Source organism: Typha latifolia, chromosome 4 (assembly GCF_019914945.1).
Source record: "Typha latifolia isolate L0001 chromosome 4, TyphaL0001v2, whole genome shotgun sequence".
In the NCBI taxonomy this organism is placed as follows: domain Eukaryota; kingdom Viridiplantae; phylum Streptophyta; class Magnoliopsida; order Poales; family Typhaceae; genus Typha; species Typha latifolia.
The window spans coordinates 14745361-14760725 of NC_133089.1; the positions used below are offsets into that span (position 1 = coordinate 14745361).

The 15365-nt window shown below is 40.2% G+C and overlaps 3 protein-coding genes across 3 annotated transcripts; 2 read left to right on the plus strand and 1 right to left on the minus strand.

Moving 5' to 3' along the window:
- Positions 1–3713: 3713 nt before the first annotated feature.
- Positions 3714–5551, plus strand: LOC140787523 (uncharacterized). Its single transcript, XM_073136485.1, has 2 exons — positions 3714–3961; positions 4824–5551. The coding sequence occupies exon 2, from the start codon at positions 4868–4870 to the stop codon at positions 5273–5275; it is 408 nt and encodes a 135-aa protein (XP_072992586.1). The 5' UTR covers positions 3714–3961; positions 4824–4867; the 3' UTR covers positions 5276–5551.
- A 2621-nt stretch (positions 5552–8172) lies between these two features.
- On the plus strand, positions 8173–11530 carry LOC140787264 (squamosa promoter-binding-like protein 17). The gene is given in 4 exon segments (XM_073136087.1): positions 8173–8384; positions 8387–8609; positions 10496–10632; positions 10698–11530. Coding segments are annotated over 4 exon segments (1077 nt in total). The 5' UTR covers positions 8173–8275; the 3' UTR covers positions 11306–11530.
- Positions 11531–11684: 154 nt separating this feature from the next.
- LOC140787265 (uncharacterized) lies at positions 11685–13813 on the minus strand. Its single transcript, XM_073136088.1, has 4 exons — positions 13591–13813; positions 12970–13521; positions 12703–12768; positions 11685–12278 (listed from the first exon to the last, which is right to left on the minus strand). Exons 1-4 carry the CDS (start codon positions 13690–13692, stop codon positions 12219–12221), a joined length of 780 nt encoding a protein of 259 aa, XP_072992189.1. The 5' UTR covers positions 13693–13813; the 3' UTR covers positions 11685–12218.
- Positions 13814–15365: the final 1552 nt, after the last annotated feature.

Consider the following 15365-nt stretch of genomic DNA (forward strand, 5'->3'; position numbering starts at 1 on the left):
ATCTATGTCCGTTCGCTTCAGATATCTCATCTCCAAGTCGAGAGTAACTCTCAGCTCTTGGTCAACATAGTCAATGGGGTTCATCTAGCACCTTGGTGTATATAGAGGTGTAAATGAGTCGAGCCTAAGTGAGCTAGCTCCGACTTAGGCTAGAGTCGAAAAAAATTTTGAGCCCTAGAATATTGCTCAAGCTCGATTCAGCTCAACTCGAGCCGAGCATTAGAATTCTGCTCAGACTCGGCTCAGCTCAACTCAAACAGAGCCAGAGCTGAGCCAAAGCCTAAAATAAGCCTATTATGAAGTCTCATTCAAGCCGAGCTGGACCGAGCTAGATCGAGCCACAACCTATGCTGAAATTGAATAACTCTTCTGCCATCTCTCTCTCTCTCTCTCTCTCTCTCTCTCTCTCTCTCTCTCTCTCTTTGATCACTCTTCTGCCATCTCTATCGCTATTACCACCCACCCATCTCTCTTTACTCTCTCCCTCTTCTTCTATAAAACTTCTCTTTCTTTGCTCACATGAGAAAATCACCAAGCGAATTGGATCAGACCCTCTGCTATCAGTGCCAATATTACCCCATCCCGTGTAGCACCTTGAACAGCTGTTGATAGGATTTATCCCCAAACTTTACTAATCCACGGATAAGATGAGGTTATCTGGGAACAAAACAGGGAAGAGTTTATATCCTACTTACTTAATAATAGAGGTTGGTGACCTTTAGGCGACCAGTGAGTTGATCAAGGGAGACCTCATCGATCTCGAAGTCAAGGGCATGGAGGGGCATCTTGGACGATGGGGTGGATGTCGTCATCGCCATGGGGGGGATGAATGAGAGGGAGTGGGTTGGGAACTTGGGATTAGGGATTGTGAGTTTGGGCTGTTACTGGGGAGACATCGCAAGGCTGGATGCATGTGAGAATTTTGAGGAGGTCCGTCGAAGCAACAACTACATCAACCGAGAATACTGCATGGGGTAGGGTGTGGTAAGATGAGACGACTTAGCAAATGAGGACAAGGCAGCACCGCGGCAGATTGAGGAGGATGAGCACGGTGTCGAAGGAAGAGGAGGAGGCGGAGATGGGATTTAGGAATTAGGGTTTTCTCACCCCTTTTATACCGAGCCTTTCGAGCCAAGCTTGAGCAAGCCGGCTCTAGCTTAGGCTCGGCTCATCTCTAACTGAGCCGAGCCGAACTCAAGCTTTAGTCGAGCCCGAGCCCGAGCTGCTCATTTATTTTAGCAACCCTAGGTGTAAATTATCCATCGTTGGCGACTGCATGTTATTACTCTCATTTTACTCGTTCCTTTTTGTTTCTCATATCTACCGCGAAGCTAATAAGTCTAAAAACTGGCTTACTAACTCGGGTAGAACTATTACTCTTTTGGCTACCGACGTTGAGCAGTACTCTTTGTAATTATTGTGGCTTAATAATATTGAGATATAATCTATTTTGATAAATAATATTAAAAGGAGGCGTATCCCACCCGGTCCACAAAAATAAAAATAAGAAAACTTTGCTTTAACGGTGTCAGCGTAGCTTGCCTTGGTAGATAGAATCTGTCAGATCCCGTCACGTGATGCAGCAAGTACTGTGACAAGAATTAGAACATAAAAAAAATAAAAAATATTTGTGACAAGGATCAACTACTTGCTAACAAGAAAAATTAATTTGGGTCACACTGTCGGCACTTGCAAGTCGCAGGAGCCAAGACCCAAAGGGCCAAGAGTGCTTGTTTGTATTCAGTTCTAGGATCCTTTCCAACATGGATTAGGTGAACACCATACACACACTCTTTCCAACCATACTCGTATTAAATTTTATATATATCTTGTGAGAATAACCCTATCCTTCCTTATCCATCCCTTTCCTGACTCTCTATCTAAATTTTAGATTATTTTTCTCGACAAATCTAGCCCAGCATTCTCTACGCCTATCTTTTCTATACATATAATTTAAAAGAAAAAAAAAATTAGCGTAGTATTTTCCGTAATCCGTGAGGCATATTGCATTCAATATTATGCCTCTATGTCATGCTGAAGTGAAGCAGTTTGGGCTGGTCTTACTGCTAGCCCTGGAAGAGGAAGAATTGCATGTACTTGGCCCAGTTTGAGCTCTATACTTGTGTAGAGGAGGAAGAATAGGCTACTGGAGGCATCCTGTGGTCCTAATTCTTTCAACACTATTTGTCCATGTACAGATAAGCTATTCATGAATCATGAGGAAAATATAGTTACAAAGTCTATTACTCAATCAAAATCGTTTAAAGTGAACCTTATAAATAACAGCAATGGGAAACCAAGAGAGGTTGGCTGTGCTTTATCCACTACAATTGAATTGAAACCAGAGAGTTAGAGAGTGCTCACATGATTAAAGGCTCTAATAGCGTATTAAGTGTATTCGGATTCAAATTTTGAATAGTATCATTCGAAAACCAACACCTAATAATGAAAAGTTGTAGGTTATGATTAAACGACCAGATTTGAGGACTAATGGGGCTTCCTTGGGGAAAAATTAGCCAACTTAGCGTGCTAGCTCCTCTTGCTTTGACATTCGTGCAACAAATATCTACCTAATTCCAAAGATATCAATTAATCAAACACCTCTATCTTTTAATAATTGTACCATATTATATCAAATTTTTAATAGAAGGAGTCTATTATAGTTGCTCATTTGAGGTGCACGATCCAGCATATCATACGGTCAAATCTACAGTGTCCTCTTTTTTTAGTGTGATCTGATCCGTATAATCGCCGTACTAATTAGTTATTAACCATATATTTTAGACAAATTCCAATAAAGGCTCTTGGTATGGGTTGTTCACATAAGACATCCTCAAATTTTTAACTAATATATTAAGCCGTTTAGTTTAAACTTTAAATTATATGTATCATCGAACTATTGTTCTAAATTAAACTTCGTCGAGACATTACTCCGAGTCATCATACTACTGAGCTGTCGAACAAGCCAACCCTAATTATTGAATAATTTTTTTATAATAATTATTTAAAATTAAAATTGATCCTATAGTCTTCGTGTTAATTGATATATTAGAGCGTTTATATTTGTGTCTAGTCAGCAAGTTTTGAATAAGAAAATACCAGCCCAAGTACGCATAAAGGTTCTTATACGCCGGGACGCACAAAGAGGCCGGATGACAACAAACGCAACCGAAAATGTATGCGGAAACAGAAGGTGGCAGGTGGTGGGCGCAGTGACGCACACGTTGCTCCTGACGGGCGGATGGCAAGTCGCCCTCAAGACATAAGTAACGCATAAAATTCGGTATGCGGGCGGCTGCACCAAAGTCCCCGTTGCACCTTGCGTCCCCGTCCAAATATCCAATCCTTCCAAAGGTCTTTTTAGTCCTCAACCAATAATAAAATTTCTAAACATATTTATCTGGAAAAGATCGGTCGTAGTAGTTTCCGTAAATTTGGCGCACCATGAGGGAGCGCGTCGCGAAGCCAGGGACCTAAATTTAAAATCCGAAATAATAAATGAAGGGAAAAATAGGAGTGAAGTTACAATTTTGCCCTCACCAACCACCATCGCCGATTTACCACATAGTGGCGCCGCATGTTTCGAATCTCAAACCAAAGGACTGGATCGTGGATTTGTGCTCCTATAGGGGTATTTTGATAAGAATATTTTGGTTTAACAAACTAGAGAAATATCTCTTCTCTATGCAGACTATACTCTTTCCTTTCCCCTCGCTGCCCTGCTCCTCTATTGGAGCTCAGATGCCATTGTAATTAAAATCTAAACCTCTTCCTCCCATTTCTGATCTGGGTCTTGGTTGGTTCATCCAAAAAGTCTTATTTGGTTCATCAAATCCCCAACTTCCTCCTTACACAACCATGAAAATCTAATCTTTTTATGCCTTCTTTTTTTTCCTAAACACATCAGAATGGGAAGAATGGTGCACCTGAGCCACCGAAAGAGATGATCTTTCCATACATGGTTAGTTTTTGCACTTGTTTCTTTCTAGATTAATGTTCTTCCTATTTTCCTTTTACATTTATGCGAGAAAGATTGTCTTTTTCTTTCGTTTTTGTTGTTGTTGTTGTATTGTTCGTATACAGGATTTTCGTGCTTCTTAAGATGTTGGTTGTGGAGGTTTCACTATAGATTTAAATGTCACCATGTTCAAAAGTCGAAACTTTTGGGTTTAAACACCAATTTTCTTTCTTTTCTTATGGAAAAGAAATGATTTTGGTTTTTCAAAGGAGATTGCCATGATTTTATTTGTTTACCTATTTGATTTCTAATATAACATGATTCACATACTTTTTGCTGGCCATAGATGAAATCTCCACAGAATGGTTTCGTTAGACCACTATACTTTTTCTTTGGCAAAGATGCCAAAGAAAAAGTACATGCTTGGTTTTATCTCTGTAATCTCTCGATGTTATCTTTTATATTCTCAATATATTTATAAAATAGTTATGGTAATTTAAATGGAAAATTGGATGCTTGATCTATCTCTGCTTCTTACTTTCTGGATATAGGTTTTTTTTTTCTCCAAAATCCCTATTCCAAATGATACATTCTGCATATATTTGTTTTATAAAGTAGAAAGTTCTAATAATTTTGGCATATAATAGGATCTGAGGGAGATAGGACCATTTGATGGTCTTCCTTTTAGTATCAATTATTTATTTCAATCTATTTCTGTAGTGAAAATCTTAACATTTTTCAGGTATATGGGATGAGATTGATTCTTTCGGTTTTTTTTCCCTCTAGATACACGCGAAAAACGATTAAAAACAGTTTGATATTTGTAAGCAAATGATGACTAAATTTGATTTCACTCCTTTTGCAGCTTCTATGATTGTTTGAGTCATTTCCATCGTCGGTTTAAAGTTAATGGGTAGAGGTAGAGGAAAGGGAAAGAAATTGACCATTGTCGCGAGTCATGAAGATCCTGGAAGTGGCGGAGATGAAGTAATACCTGCATATAAGAGAAGGGGAAGGCCACAAAAGCCTTTGAAGGATGACATTGATGAAGAAGAGAGTGAGAAAATTGAAGGAGAAGATGACGATGTCAAACCGAAGGCCTCAAACAAAGAGATCAAAAGCTCAGTTGTAAACGGGAAGAAGAGGAAGAGGCATTCGCAAGTGAAAGAAGATTCAGATTCTGTCCTGGAAGAAAATTCTTCTGCAATCCGTTCCAGCAATAATGACTTGATTAGGCCTAAAGGTTTTCGGCAAAATGGAAGCCGGCGAAAGAGCAAACCTCGGCGAGCTGCTGAAGCAGGAGTTGAGTGCAAGTGAGATTTTTACTAGTCCTCGGTGTTTTATATTTTTCAGATCCTCTTCTTTCGCTCTCTTTCCCTTGTTCATTTCACTTCTATAGTAATCTTATTGTTTTAAGGGTGAATTCTATTAGGAAGCTGGTGATTGAATGCACTGATCTGTGATCATCAACAGAGTTATAGCCAGCATTATTGTATTCTTTTGCTTAATTGTAGGCTTGTAGCTTCTCAATGCTCCCTCCCGAGTTGTGAACATGGAATTTTTGTTGCAATAAAGAGTTCATTTGTTTTGCTAGTTGCCATCTACTTTTGAGAAACATCTGCATCCATTATTGCTTGGATAACATTTTAGACTACCAACCATCACAGGTCTACTCTTGATTTAAAGGATGCATTAGTTTACCAAATTTTTGTGTTTGCCATAAGATTTCTTTTCAAATTTTTTTGTTATTTGGTGGTGATAGGAAGTTAAAGACTCAAAGATGCTTGAGAGGAAGATGCCTCGTGTTGCATAAACTTTTGGAGGCATTGATGCTTCCTTTGAAGCAATTCTTTGTCATAAGCTTTGTGACAGTGATTCTCTCTCTATTTCGATTCAAGCCTCTTTGGCATGCACATATCACTTTATCCATTCTCTTGCTTTCCACTTTTCTTTTCTCAGTTTAGTTTTGTATGTATGCTCTTTTGTATTAAGAATAAGAAAACCGTTAAGATTTCATCGAGCTATATATATATATATATATAAGAGTTAAAATATTCTTATTTCTTATTTAATGAGTTCTGAAACATATCAAAAGTTATATAAGGGCATTCATGCAAATAAGTAACTTTTGGAGGGCTATACACCGCTCCATCATGCATATCAAAAGTTGAACAACTGCGAATCACGAGGCACATTGTGATGCAGTTGCTCGGTGGGCCTTGTTGGGCTAAAGTAGATAAAGCTCATACTGTGCCTAAATTGCAAACAATGGCCCAGCTCTAAGTGGTGCCCTTTCCAATCAACAGGTAAAGTTGGCAGGAAAAGAGAGGCCTCTTTTTGAAAAACAAAGAGAGAGAGAGAGAGAGAGAAAAAAAAAAGAAAAAAAAAAAGTAGCACCTTTAGCCGGTCACCTTTTTTCTCATCCTTCCTTGTTTTGTGGATGCACGGCCATGATGGGCTCATCTATTCGCCCGGCCAACTGTGGACCGTACGTTGGCTTTGGGGAACATTTGAGGCTCTGATGGACACCACACCCCCCCCATCTCTGTGTAATCCTTGGAATTGTGTACTTATCGGCAAAAAGGATTAGTAGATTGGAGTTGGAATAAATGGAGCCTACCCAAGAGGTAAAATAAAAGACCTTTTGTTTTAAAACTAGATTAATGTTAACTATATTTTAAACTTTAGACCTACTTAACAGAGATGATGAAATAATTTAAATAATTCTCATTGCTATTAAGTATGTATACATATATTGAGAAGAGTGGGCGTAATCCAGTTATATTTATTTAGAATAAGGAGACAGAAAGAACTACAAGTGTAGGAAAAAGAGAAGGTTATTAAGGAAAAGCTTTCAAAGAGGCCGGAGAGATTCAGGGCTTTCCTCATAAAAAAAAAAACTCAGCTATATTGTGTTCATTTCAGAGATGGAGTACGTTTGTGTGTGTGTGTATATATATATAGTTTTGGGAGAGTAAAATTGTAGTGTAGTTTTAACTGTTAACCAGATGTGAGACATTAATAAAGAAGTTTCCTTCAAAGTGTACCAACTCAAATAAGTTAGCCACTTCTCATTCCCTCTTGCCATCTTGCTCCATGTACTTGTTGGGCTTATTCTTTTATCCTTTGTTTGTTTGCTTACTGTCTCCAGGCTTATGGTTCCAATCCTTGTACTACTCCTAACACCTTGCTTAAAGAAGGAATGCACCATTAAACCAAGATCTTCCTTTCCAAAAGCTAAGTTTGAGTTGTACCAAAGGTACTATAATAAAAGCTCATTCATCTACAGAAGCCATCATGGAGATTTGGGAGATGGTCAGGGATAGGTTTGGGAATTTCCTCACCATAAGAAAAGAAAAAAGAAAAACCCAGCCATTGGTTTTTGTTGGATTTGCTCTCAGTCTCCAAGGAGGGTCAGTGGGCATAATTGATTTTAGAAACAAGTCCAAGAATCCAAAACCCCATGAGAGTAGTCTTTTGCAAATCCATTGCTCATTCCAAGAGATTCTCCCCTCCTCAATGGAACTCATTTGAAAAAGGGATTAGAACACAAATCATCTTGTCAAAGCAAAAGAAGAGCACAGACATCTCTGCCTCCAAAAGCGACTTTCCCAATACTATCTCCATCCCTTCAAAAGCCACTTTTGAGCCACCCTCACTCATCAAACACCTTTAAAAAAAGCTCACGTCCTAATTACCGTCTTTCGTATGTAAACATGAACTCATGTATACTTTAAACATCTAAAAGTTGGAAATTTTTTTCGTTAAATTGCTGAAATGAACTTGGCAAAGAGAAGGAAAGCAAATTTCTTTCTTTTCTTTTTTATCATCACGAGCCACAATCTAAATCTCTCAAAAAATGAGGCATATAACGCTTTAATAAATAAATTAGGGAGTAAAACTCATGTTCTCTTTTATAAATAAATTAGTAAGACTTTGTTCAAGGACAGCAGTGGTGGTGGCTTAAAAAGAAAGAGCAACATGTAAACTGGCATAGATTTTTTTTCTTTTTTCTTCTCAACAATGTCACTACCCTTTAATGAGTTTTTCTCTGAATATTCTGACAGTTTGAGCAGAGTACTGTGACCCCAAGATGGCATGGCCCAGATGACAGGTGCATGTGTCTTTACATTAAGGGCAGAAAGACCCAGCCAGTTGAGACTCCCAAAAGGCCCTCCCTTTTACTACTCCAAAGTGCCCTCCCCTCCCCTCCCCCTTCCCCTCCCCCTCCCCTTGTTTTACAGAACCCTCCTTTCCTTTTTGTCCCCCACCCCACCCTTTGCACCAGAAGCCATGGATGGACTGTAGAGATTGGAAATGGAGATGGGTTCAAGCTCTATGGAGGCCCCTGGGGCCTGTGGCTCTAATGACTCCCTTAATGGGCTAAAGTTTGGGAAAAAGATCTACTTTGAAGATGGTGGCAGTGGGGGAGCTCCTCCTCCTCCAAGGCTCCAACCTCATCTGGGAAGAAGGGGAAGGGGGTTGTGCAAGGTGGGCAGCAGCCACCCAGGTGCCAAGTGGAGGGTTGCAAGGTGGATCTCACAGGGGCCAAGGCTTACTACTGCAGGCATAAGGTGTGTGGGATGCACTCCAAGGCTCCCAAAGTCATTGTGGGAGGATTGGAGCAAAGGTTTTGTCAGCAGTGCAGCAGGTCAGCTTCGGCTTCCACCATTCATCAATTTATTGTCTTCCATTTCTTGGTCCATGCTTTTGTGTTGGGGTAATTAGATTTGTTGCCTTTTCTAGTATGTACCTTTAATTTCCCCCCCTTTTTGCTATGTATGGTGGATGCTTATGATATACTAACAGTAGTACATTTGGTAGGGCATTTGGCTTGCTATTTGTTAGATTAACGATTTACTGCACAATTAGCCCTAATTGCACTTTGGCAGCTCTTCTTTTATCTTAGATCTTCTATTTAAATGCTGATTTAGCTTTTTCTTCTATTTTTCTGGAATGCATCTTTCCTATCATTAACTTAACTAATTTTTTTTTATATGTTGGAAAAGAGTTCCTATCTTTTCGTTATGTGAATTCTAATGTGTTTTAGGGCTTGCTACATTTTCTTTACAGTTTCTCAACTCATGTATATTTAAGATCTATCTCAAGATGATTTTTAAGACATTATTAGAACTTTACTTTGCTCTGAAGCAAAAGAAAAGTAAGATGTCGTTGCCAATAGACTTCGATATTTGAAGTTACTGGTGACATTTATATCGATAACACTCAGTGTTTTTGAATCTCTATGCATCTGATTCCTGTAGTGCTAGTATTAGGCATATATCGATGCTGATGGAATTGTTGTTAATCATAAAATGCTTTTGAAAGTTTCTTTCTGAGGAATTATGCTTTATTTGTTCACTTAGAAGAACATCAGTATTCTGCTGATTCTTTTGCTACCTTTCTCAACTTAATTAGTATATAATTATGTCAAGTAGAATCCTATTTCCCAAACAGCACTAACAAACTGAATTTATAGAAAAGTAAGTGCAAAGCTTTTGTTAATAAGGTTTTTGGCAGGACAATTACTTCTTAATGGAGATGAACTATTTCATGCATTGGCGTAATCCATGATACCCCTTTGTTAAAATATCTCCCTAGCTAATTCCTAAAGCAAATATTTTCATTTTTCTCCATCCTCTAGGCTCTTTGGCTAGAGGATTTTTGGATGGTTGCTCTTAGGTTGCATGTGTGTGAATAGTCTGATGACTGATGTAGGCAACTTTTTGGTGGGGGGCGGATCAAGTCCCTCGTTTTTTATTCTTTAGGGATTTGACAATGAATTTAGAGGGGTTGAATGCTAGAAATTGGTTGCAAATTTAGTTCTTGGAGCCTTCTTATCAATTAGTTGTGCTGTACCTGACCACAATTGTTGGGAAAAGATTGACATGATGATATGATGATGATGTAAAAGGAAGTAGCTTCCATTATGTGAAAGGAGAAATCACAGGAAAAGAAGAATGAGGAATTGTTCCTCATGGCCTAAAATTGGAGAGCACAAGTTTCTTAACTTGCATCCTATAAGTACCCTCCCATCATATGAGAGGAGGAGAAAGCACAAAAAAAGGACAATCATGGGATGACCCTTTTCCAGGGTAAGTTTCTTTTCTATTCCTAAATAGAACTTAGGTACAATACACTATCTCTCAGAGTTATCCAGGTGAGATAGATTTTCTTCTCAATTTAGAAGACGGTTATTTGCTAATTCATTTAATACCCTACATGCATATGCTTTTGCTAATCATCTTGCAAGCCTAGAACAGTTATTATAAAGGTGTTTGCCTTGTTCATAATATGTCTTCTGTTATGGTCCTACAAGCACCATTCGTACTGTGAATGACCATTGCTTGTGGGTGTGAACAGTTGTTTTTTTGTGTGGTCATTTTAGTTATAACAGATTGTAATATATGAATTTCATCTTTCTAAAGATCAGTTTTGATGGTTGTTCCAATAAATTCCTTCTGTTGTATGTTCCAGATGATGAATTTGATTATCCAATCTCAAAAAACACTATTTCATGGCTGAGTATTTCCACAGGTTTCATCAGTTACCTGAATTTGACCAAGGGAAGCGTAGCTGCCGTAGACGTTTGGCTGGCCATAACCAGAGACGCAGGAAGCCACCTTCTGGGCCTTTGTCATCGCACTATGGTCGCCTGGCATCAACATTCCATGGTAAAACACATCTCTAATATCTCCGAGATTCATCTCATTTCCTTACATAGTATACAATTTAACAGGCGAGCCGAGCAGATTCAGAAGCTTTCTTATGGATTTCACTTACCCGAGGGCGCCTCCAACTACAGCGAGAGATATTTGGCCAACTGTCAGACCTAGCGATCAGATGACCGGTAGCCAGTGGCAGGAAGGCTTAGACCCTCATCCTGGTGCAGTCTCGGTACATGGAGCCCACCCATACATGCAGGGTTCTGCAGCAGGTGCCCTCTTCTCCGCCTCAGAGCTTCCGCCGGGTGAATGCCTTGCAGGAGTCGCCGACTCCGGCTGTGCTCTCTCTCTTCTGTCAACTCAGCCATGGGATAACAACACTACCAGAACCCGACCTCCGACAATCTCAGCAAGCAGCAGTTTCGAAGGCGCTCCTATGGCTCATCCGGTGATGCCGAGTAATTACGCGACCAGTCCCTGGGGTCTCAGGGGTCATGGAGGCAGGAATAGCTCCCATGAGATGCTGCATGATATGGGAATAGATGAGGTTGCAGGTGCCAGCAATGGTCAGTTTTCCGGTGAGCTCGAGTTAGCTCTGCAGGGAAATGGGCCATCTCACCTGGATCATGGCTCGAGTAGGGCATTCGACCACTCAGGTCATGTGATGCACTGGTCTCTCTAGAACCTCATATTCTAGTCCGCTCTTGAAGACATGGTTCGTGCAGCTGCTTCGTTTTCTTCTTCTGCTCTCCATGGTTTTGGACTCACAAGATCATGAATTTGAATCTGCGTGTCTGGATCTATTAAACTTATGCTATTACTAGTGTTAGAATGTTGTTTGTGAGTTTTCTAAAATGTTTTCCTATATCTGCTGAGATGAAGAGGTAAATTACAACTTTTAGTTTCACCGTTGATCTCTGATACATAGCTCGAATAACTTGTCGACCATCTTGGAAATGTGTAAACTGATACATCACCATCGTGATTTTATGCATTTCACCTAATGTACTGAATTGAAAAGGAATAGCAAGTATTAAACATTTTGCAGTACAATCACAGAGTTGGAAGACTAAGAAAAGGTAAAATAGAAGTCATAGCATGTTCTTCTCATGTTTCATTCATCTCAGTATAACAACAAAAACTTGAGATGGTGCTGAATGTAATGTTAATAAATCACAGGTATTGTGTTTCCTTCCTTTCTTGCATGTGTCGAAAACTTCTGACTACAGATAATTTAGTCCTCCTTAGTTCATGATTCAGTTTGCCCTGCCCTTCGCAAATGATATAATCATCAACATTATACATGTGCATAGTGCATACTGGCTGGCAATACCATCTGCCTCTCCAATCAACTGATGAGAAAGATAAATGTAGCAATCTGTTGTATAGAATTGCCTATTATGCAAAGATACCATAATCTGCTATCTGCTTGAGGATGATCAGGATTCTCAAACATCATTGAAATGGAGGAGTCTATGGAGATAACCGGATTTCTGCAATAACTTGATGGCAGTTAAAATGCACCGCCAACTCTTGGAAGATGCCTCCTGTAATAGAATAGAAACGCTCAATTGAAGCTCTCGAAAAGTTAGCACTCAGTGGTCATCTTCATTTGGCCCAGGGCAATCAGCCGCCAAAGCTTCCGCTGATTCATACTGAAAAGAAGAATCAAAAAGCAATAATATGTAAAGTTACATCTATCAATTTAACAGCAAATGAGAAGCAACAATATGTAAGTACCTCAGAAGAGGATTTTAATTTCGGTTCAAAGAATTCGACCTATCAATTTAACAACAATTGGAAAACTAACATATGCAAGTAAGTTCAAAAGAGTATTGTAATTTCAGTTCAAGAAAGATGGTAATATTTTACGATTTGAGATTGCACAGACCAGTGATGAGGCAAACTCTAAAAGTGGCAACTATCAAATTAACAACAATTGAGAAGCAATGACATGCAAGTACTTCATACTTGCAATATCAGTATCATATATGGGAATCCACTGCTTAGCTATAAGCTTGGAATATAATGGAGCAAACTGGAGCAGTTCCATAATAAAATGCTGGGCAATTTATTCACCTGACATCCACAGTAGAGGCAGTAGCAATGTTGATCTCTCAGCTTCATCAATATGTCATGCAAATCCTGCAAGATTACTTTCTAAGGTTATCATTGAATCCAGAACTTTCATAGAAGAAAAGGAAAATGTAATGAGAACAGTGATCAATTTATATTTCATGATCTGCATTTGATCAAGCAGGCATGGATTCACAATAAACAATTGTAATTGTCATATAAAGCCTGAAGAGAAAAACTAAGAAATCTAAGGAGAGCCCAAAGAATTACCTCCTCGGTAATTACTTCTTCATCATCCTCCTCTCCCTCTTTCTTCTCCTTCTCATCCCCGTCATCCTCCGCCGGCTCAACGACCTCTCTATTCTCCAACTGCGCGAGTGCCGCCTCTGCCTTTTTGTAATCCCCAAAAACCCTTCGGCTCCTCCACTGCGTCCTCCGCCACGACCCGAACTCCGCCATCATCTCCTCCTCCCTCCTCCTCTTCCTCTCCTCCGTCTCCCTCTCCTCCCTAACCGCCTTATCCCTCGCCGACTCCGCCCCAATTCCAGCCCTGGATCGCCGGATCTCGAGCCCGACCGGCTCGGACCGGCCGGTCCCGGCCTTCCCCAGAGCAGAACCGGGGTCGTACCCCATCTGGCGTAGAAGCTTGAATCCGACGTTGGAGTCCGGGATTGGCGCCTCGAGTCTGGCGATGGTGCGGTCGTCCTCCTCGCGCTGCATCCGCTCGCGATCAAGACGACGCTGCTCCTGCCAGTTGAGGCCCTTAGGACGCCGCTTCGACTTCGATGGGTAGGGTAAAGGTTGCTCCTTGGAGATAGATTTCTAAGGGAAGAAGAAATCCAGGGTTAGGTTTAAGGTTTCGGAAGGGGGATTAGGGTTTATGCATCTTACCTTCTTGGAGGAGGAAGAAGAGGAGGAGAGCTCGGAAGGGAGGAAGAGGGAGAGATCACCCATGTAGTCATCGTCTTCTTCGCCTACGTCTCTACCCGCCATTGTTGCGGGAGACGAGCGTCGACTGCAACGGCGATGTTTGCAGTCGAATTTGGAAAATTGAAATTAAAAAGGGTTAAATATATTTTTACCCCGTACTTATACCTAAAATTATTTTTACTATGTACTTTAAAAATCTCAAACTAATCTTTAAATTTATTTTTACTATATTAATTTTTTTATTAATTTTAATTAAATATTTTAGTAATTTATTATATTATATTAAAATCTATATATCTTCTCTAATAAATACGATAAGAATATTTTAGTTATTCAGTTAAGTTTAACAAAAAACTAACAGTTTTACATTAACGAGTAGACTAGTTTAAAAAAATTTAATATATAAAAATAAAATAATTTTAAGTATAAATATAAGAAGTAAAATATATTTAACCCAGTTAAAAAATAAAAGCTTATGGGCTTCTATTGGGCTTTATTTGGTGGCCATTTAGAATCTGTGTAAAAGATGTATATCAGTGGAAAATGGAAAAAAAAAATAGTACCGACTTTAGTCCTAGATTAGTTAATTAAAGTACAAAACATGTATATAAGTAAGAAGATTTCACACAACTTACCTATATCCTCTAGCTTTTGGGTGTTCGTATCTAGTTGTATTATCCCCAGCTTAAACACTAACCTGGGTTTGGGTTGGGCTAAACCCCTTCCTATTCACTTCCAAACCTTTTCTAGTGGGCTTTCGTTTCAATTTTTTTAACACGGGTTCCTATTGAGTACTTAAAAAGATTTTATATCTCGACCCAGATTACTGTATTTCAAAACTATATATATATATATATATATATATATATATATATATATATTCTCCTAAAAATCTTTTATTTATTTGTATAAAGTTAATATGTATGTTCATCTCTATTGGAAACACTCTGGTTTAGGGGTGTAAACAAGCCGAGCCTGAGCGAGCCTCGGCTTGAAATTACTTTCGAGCCTTATAATTTTGCTCAGGCTCGGCTCAGCTTAACTCGAGTCGAGCTCGAGCTGAGCCCGAGAAAGCTTAGGCTTGATTAGAGGATGAGGCAGTGGCGGCGTGGGCGGTGGCGACTTGCCGAAGGAGTCAAAGATGGATGGAGGAGGAGGCGACGACGAGGAGATAGTGAATGAAGGAGGAGGAGGAAGCCGACGGAGTGGACGAGGAGGAAGCCGACGGAGTGGACGAGGAGGAGGAGGAAGCCGACGGAGAGGAGGACATGGCGCCATGGTGGTGGCTTACCGATGGAGAGGGAGGAGGTGGCGGCGTGTGGGGTGAGGCTATGAGTGGTGATCAGGTGGATGAGGGTGAGGGTGAAGGTGAAGCTGAGGGTGGGGTGGGTGAGGGAATTGAGAGTGATGGCCTGATGGGTGAGGATGGGGAAGGTGACGTGATGAGGGAGGGTGGGGTAGGTGAGAATGGGTGAGAGTGATGGGGGTTATGAGTGAGGATGGATTAGTGAGGGACACTTGGCAATATTTCTTTATGCCACGTGTCCTTAGTTATAGCTAGTTAGGCTATCAAGTCCATCGAGGCTAACTTTATCAAGTCGGCTCCAGCTCAGGCTCGATTCGATATTAATTTTGAGCCTATTACAACGGCTCAGGCTCGGCTCAGCTCTGACCGAGCTGAGCCGGACTCGAGCTTCACTCGAGTCGAGCCTGAGCCAAGCCCGAGCCGCTCGTGA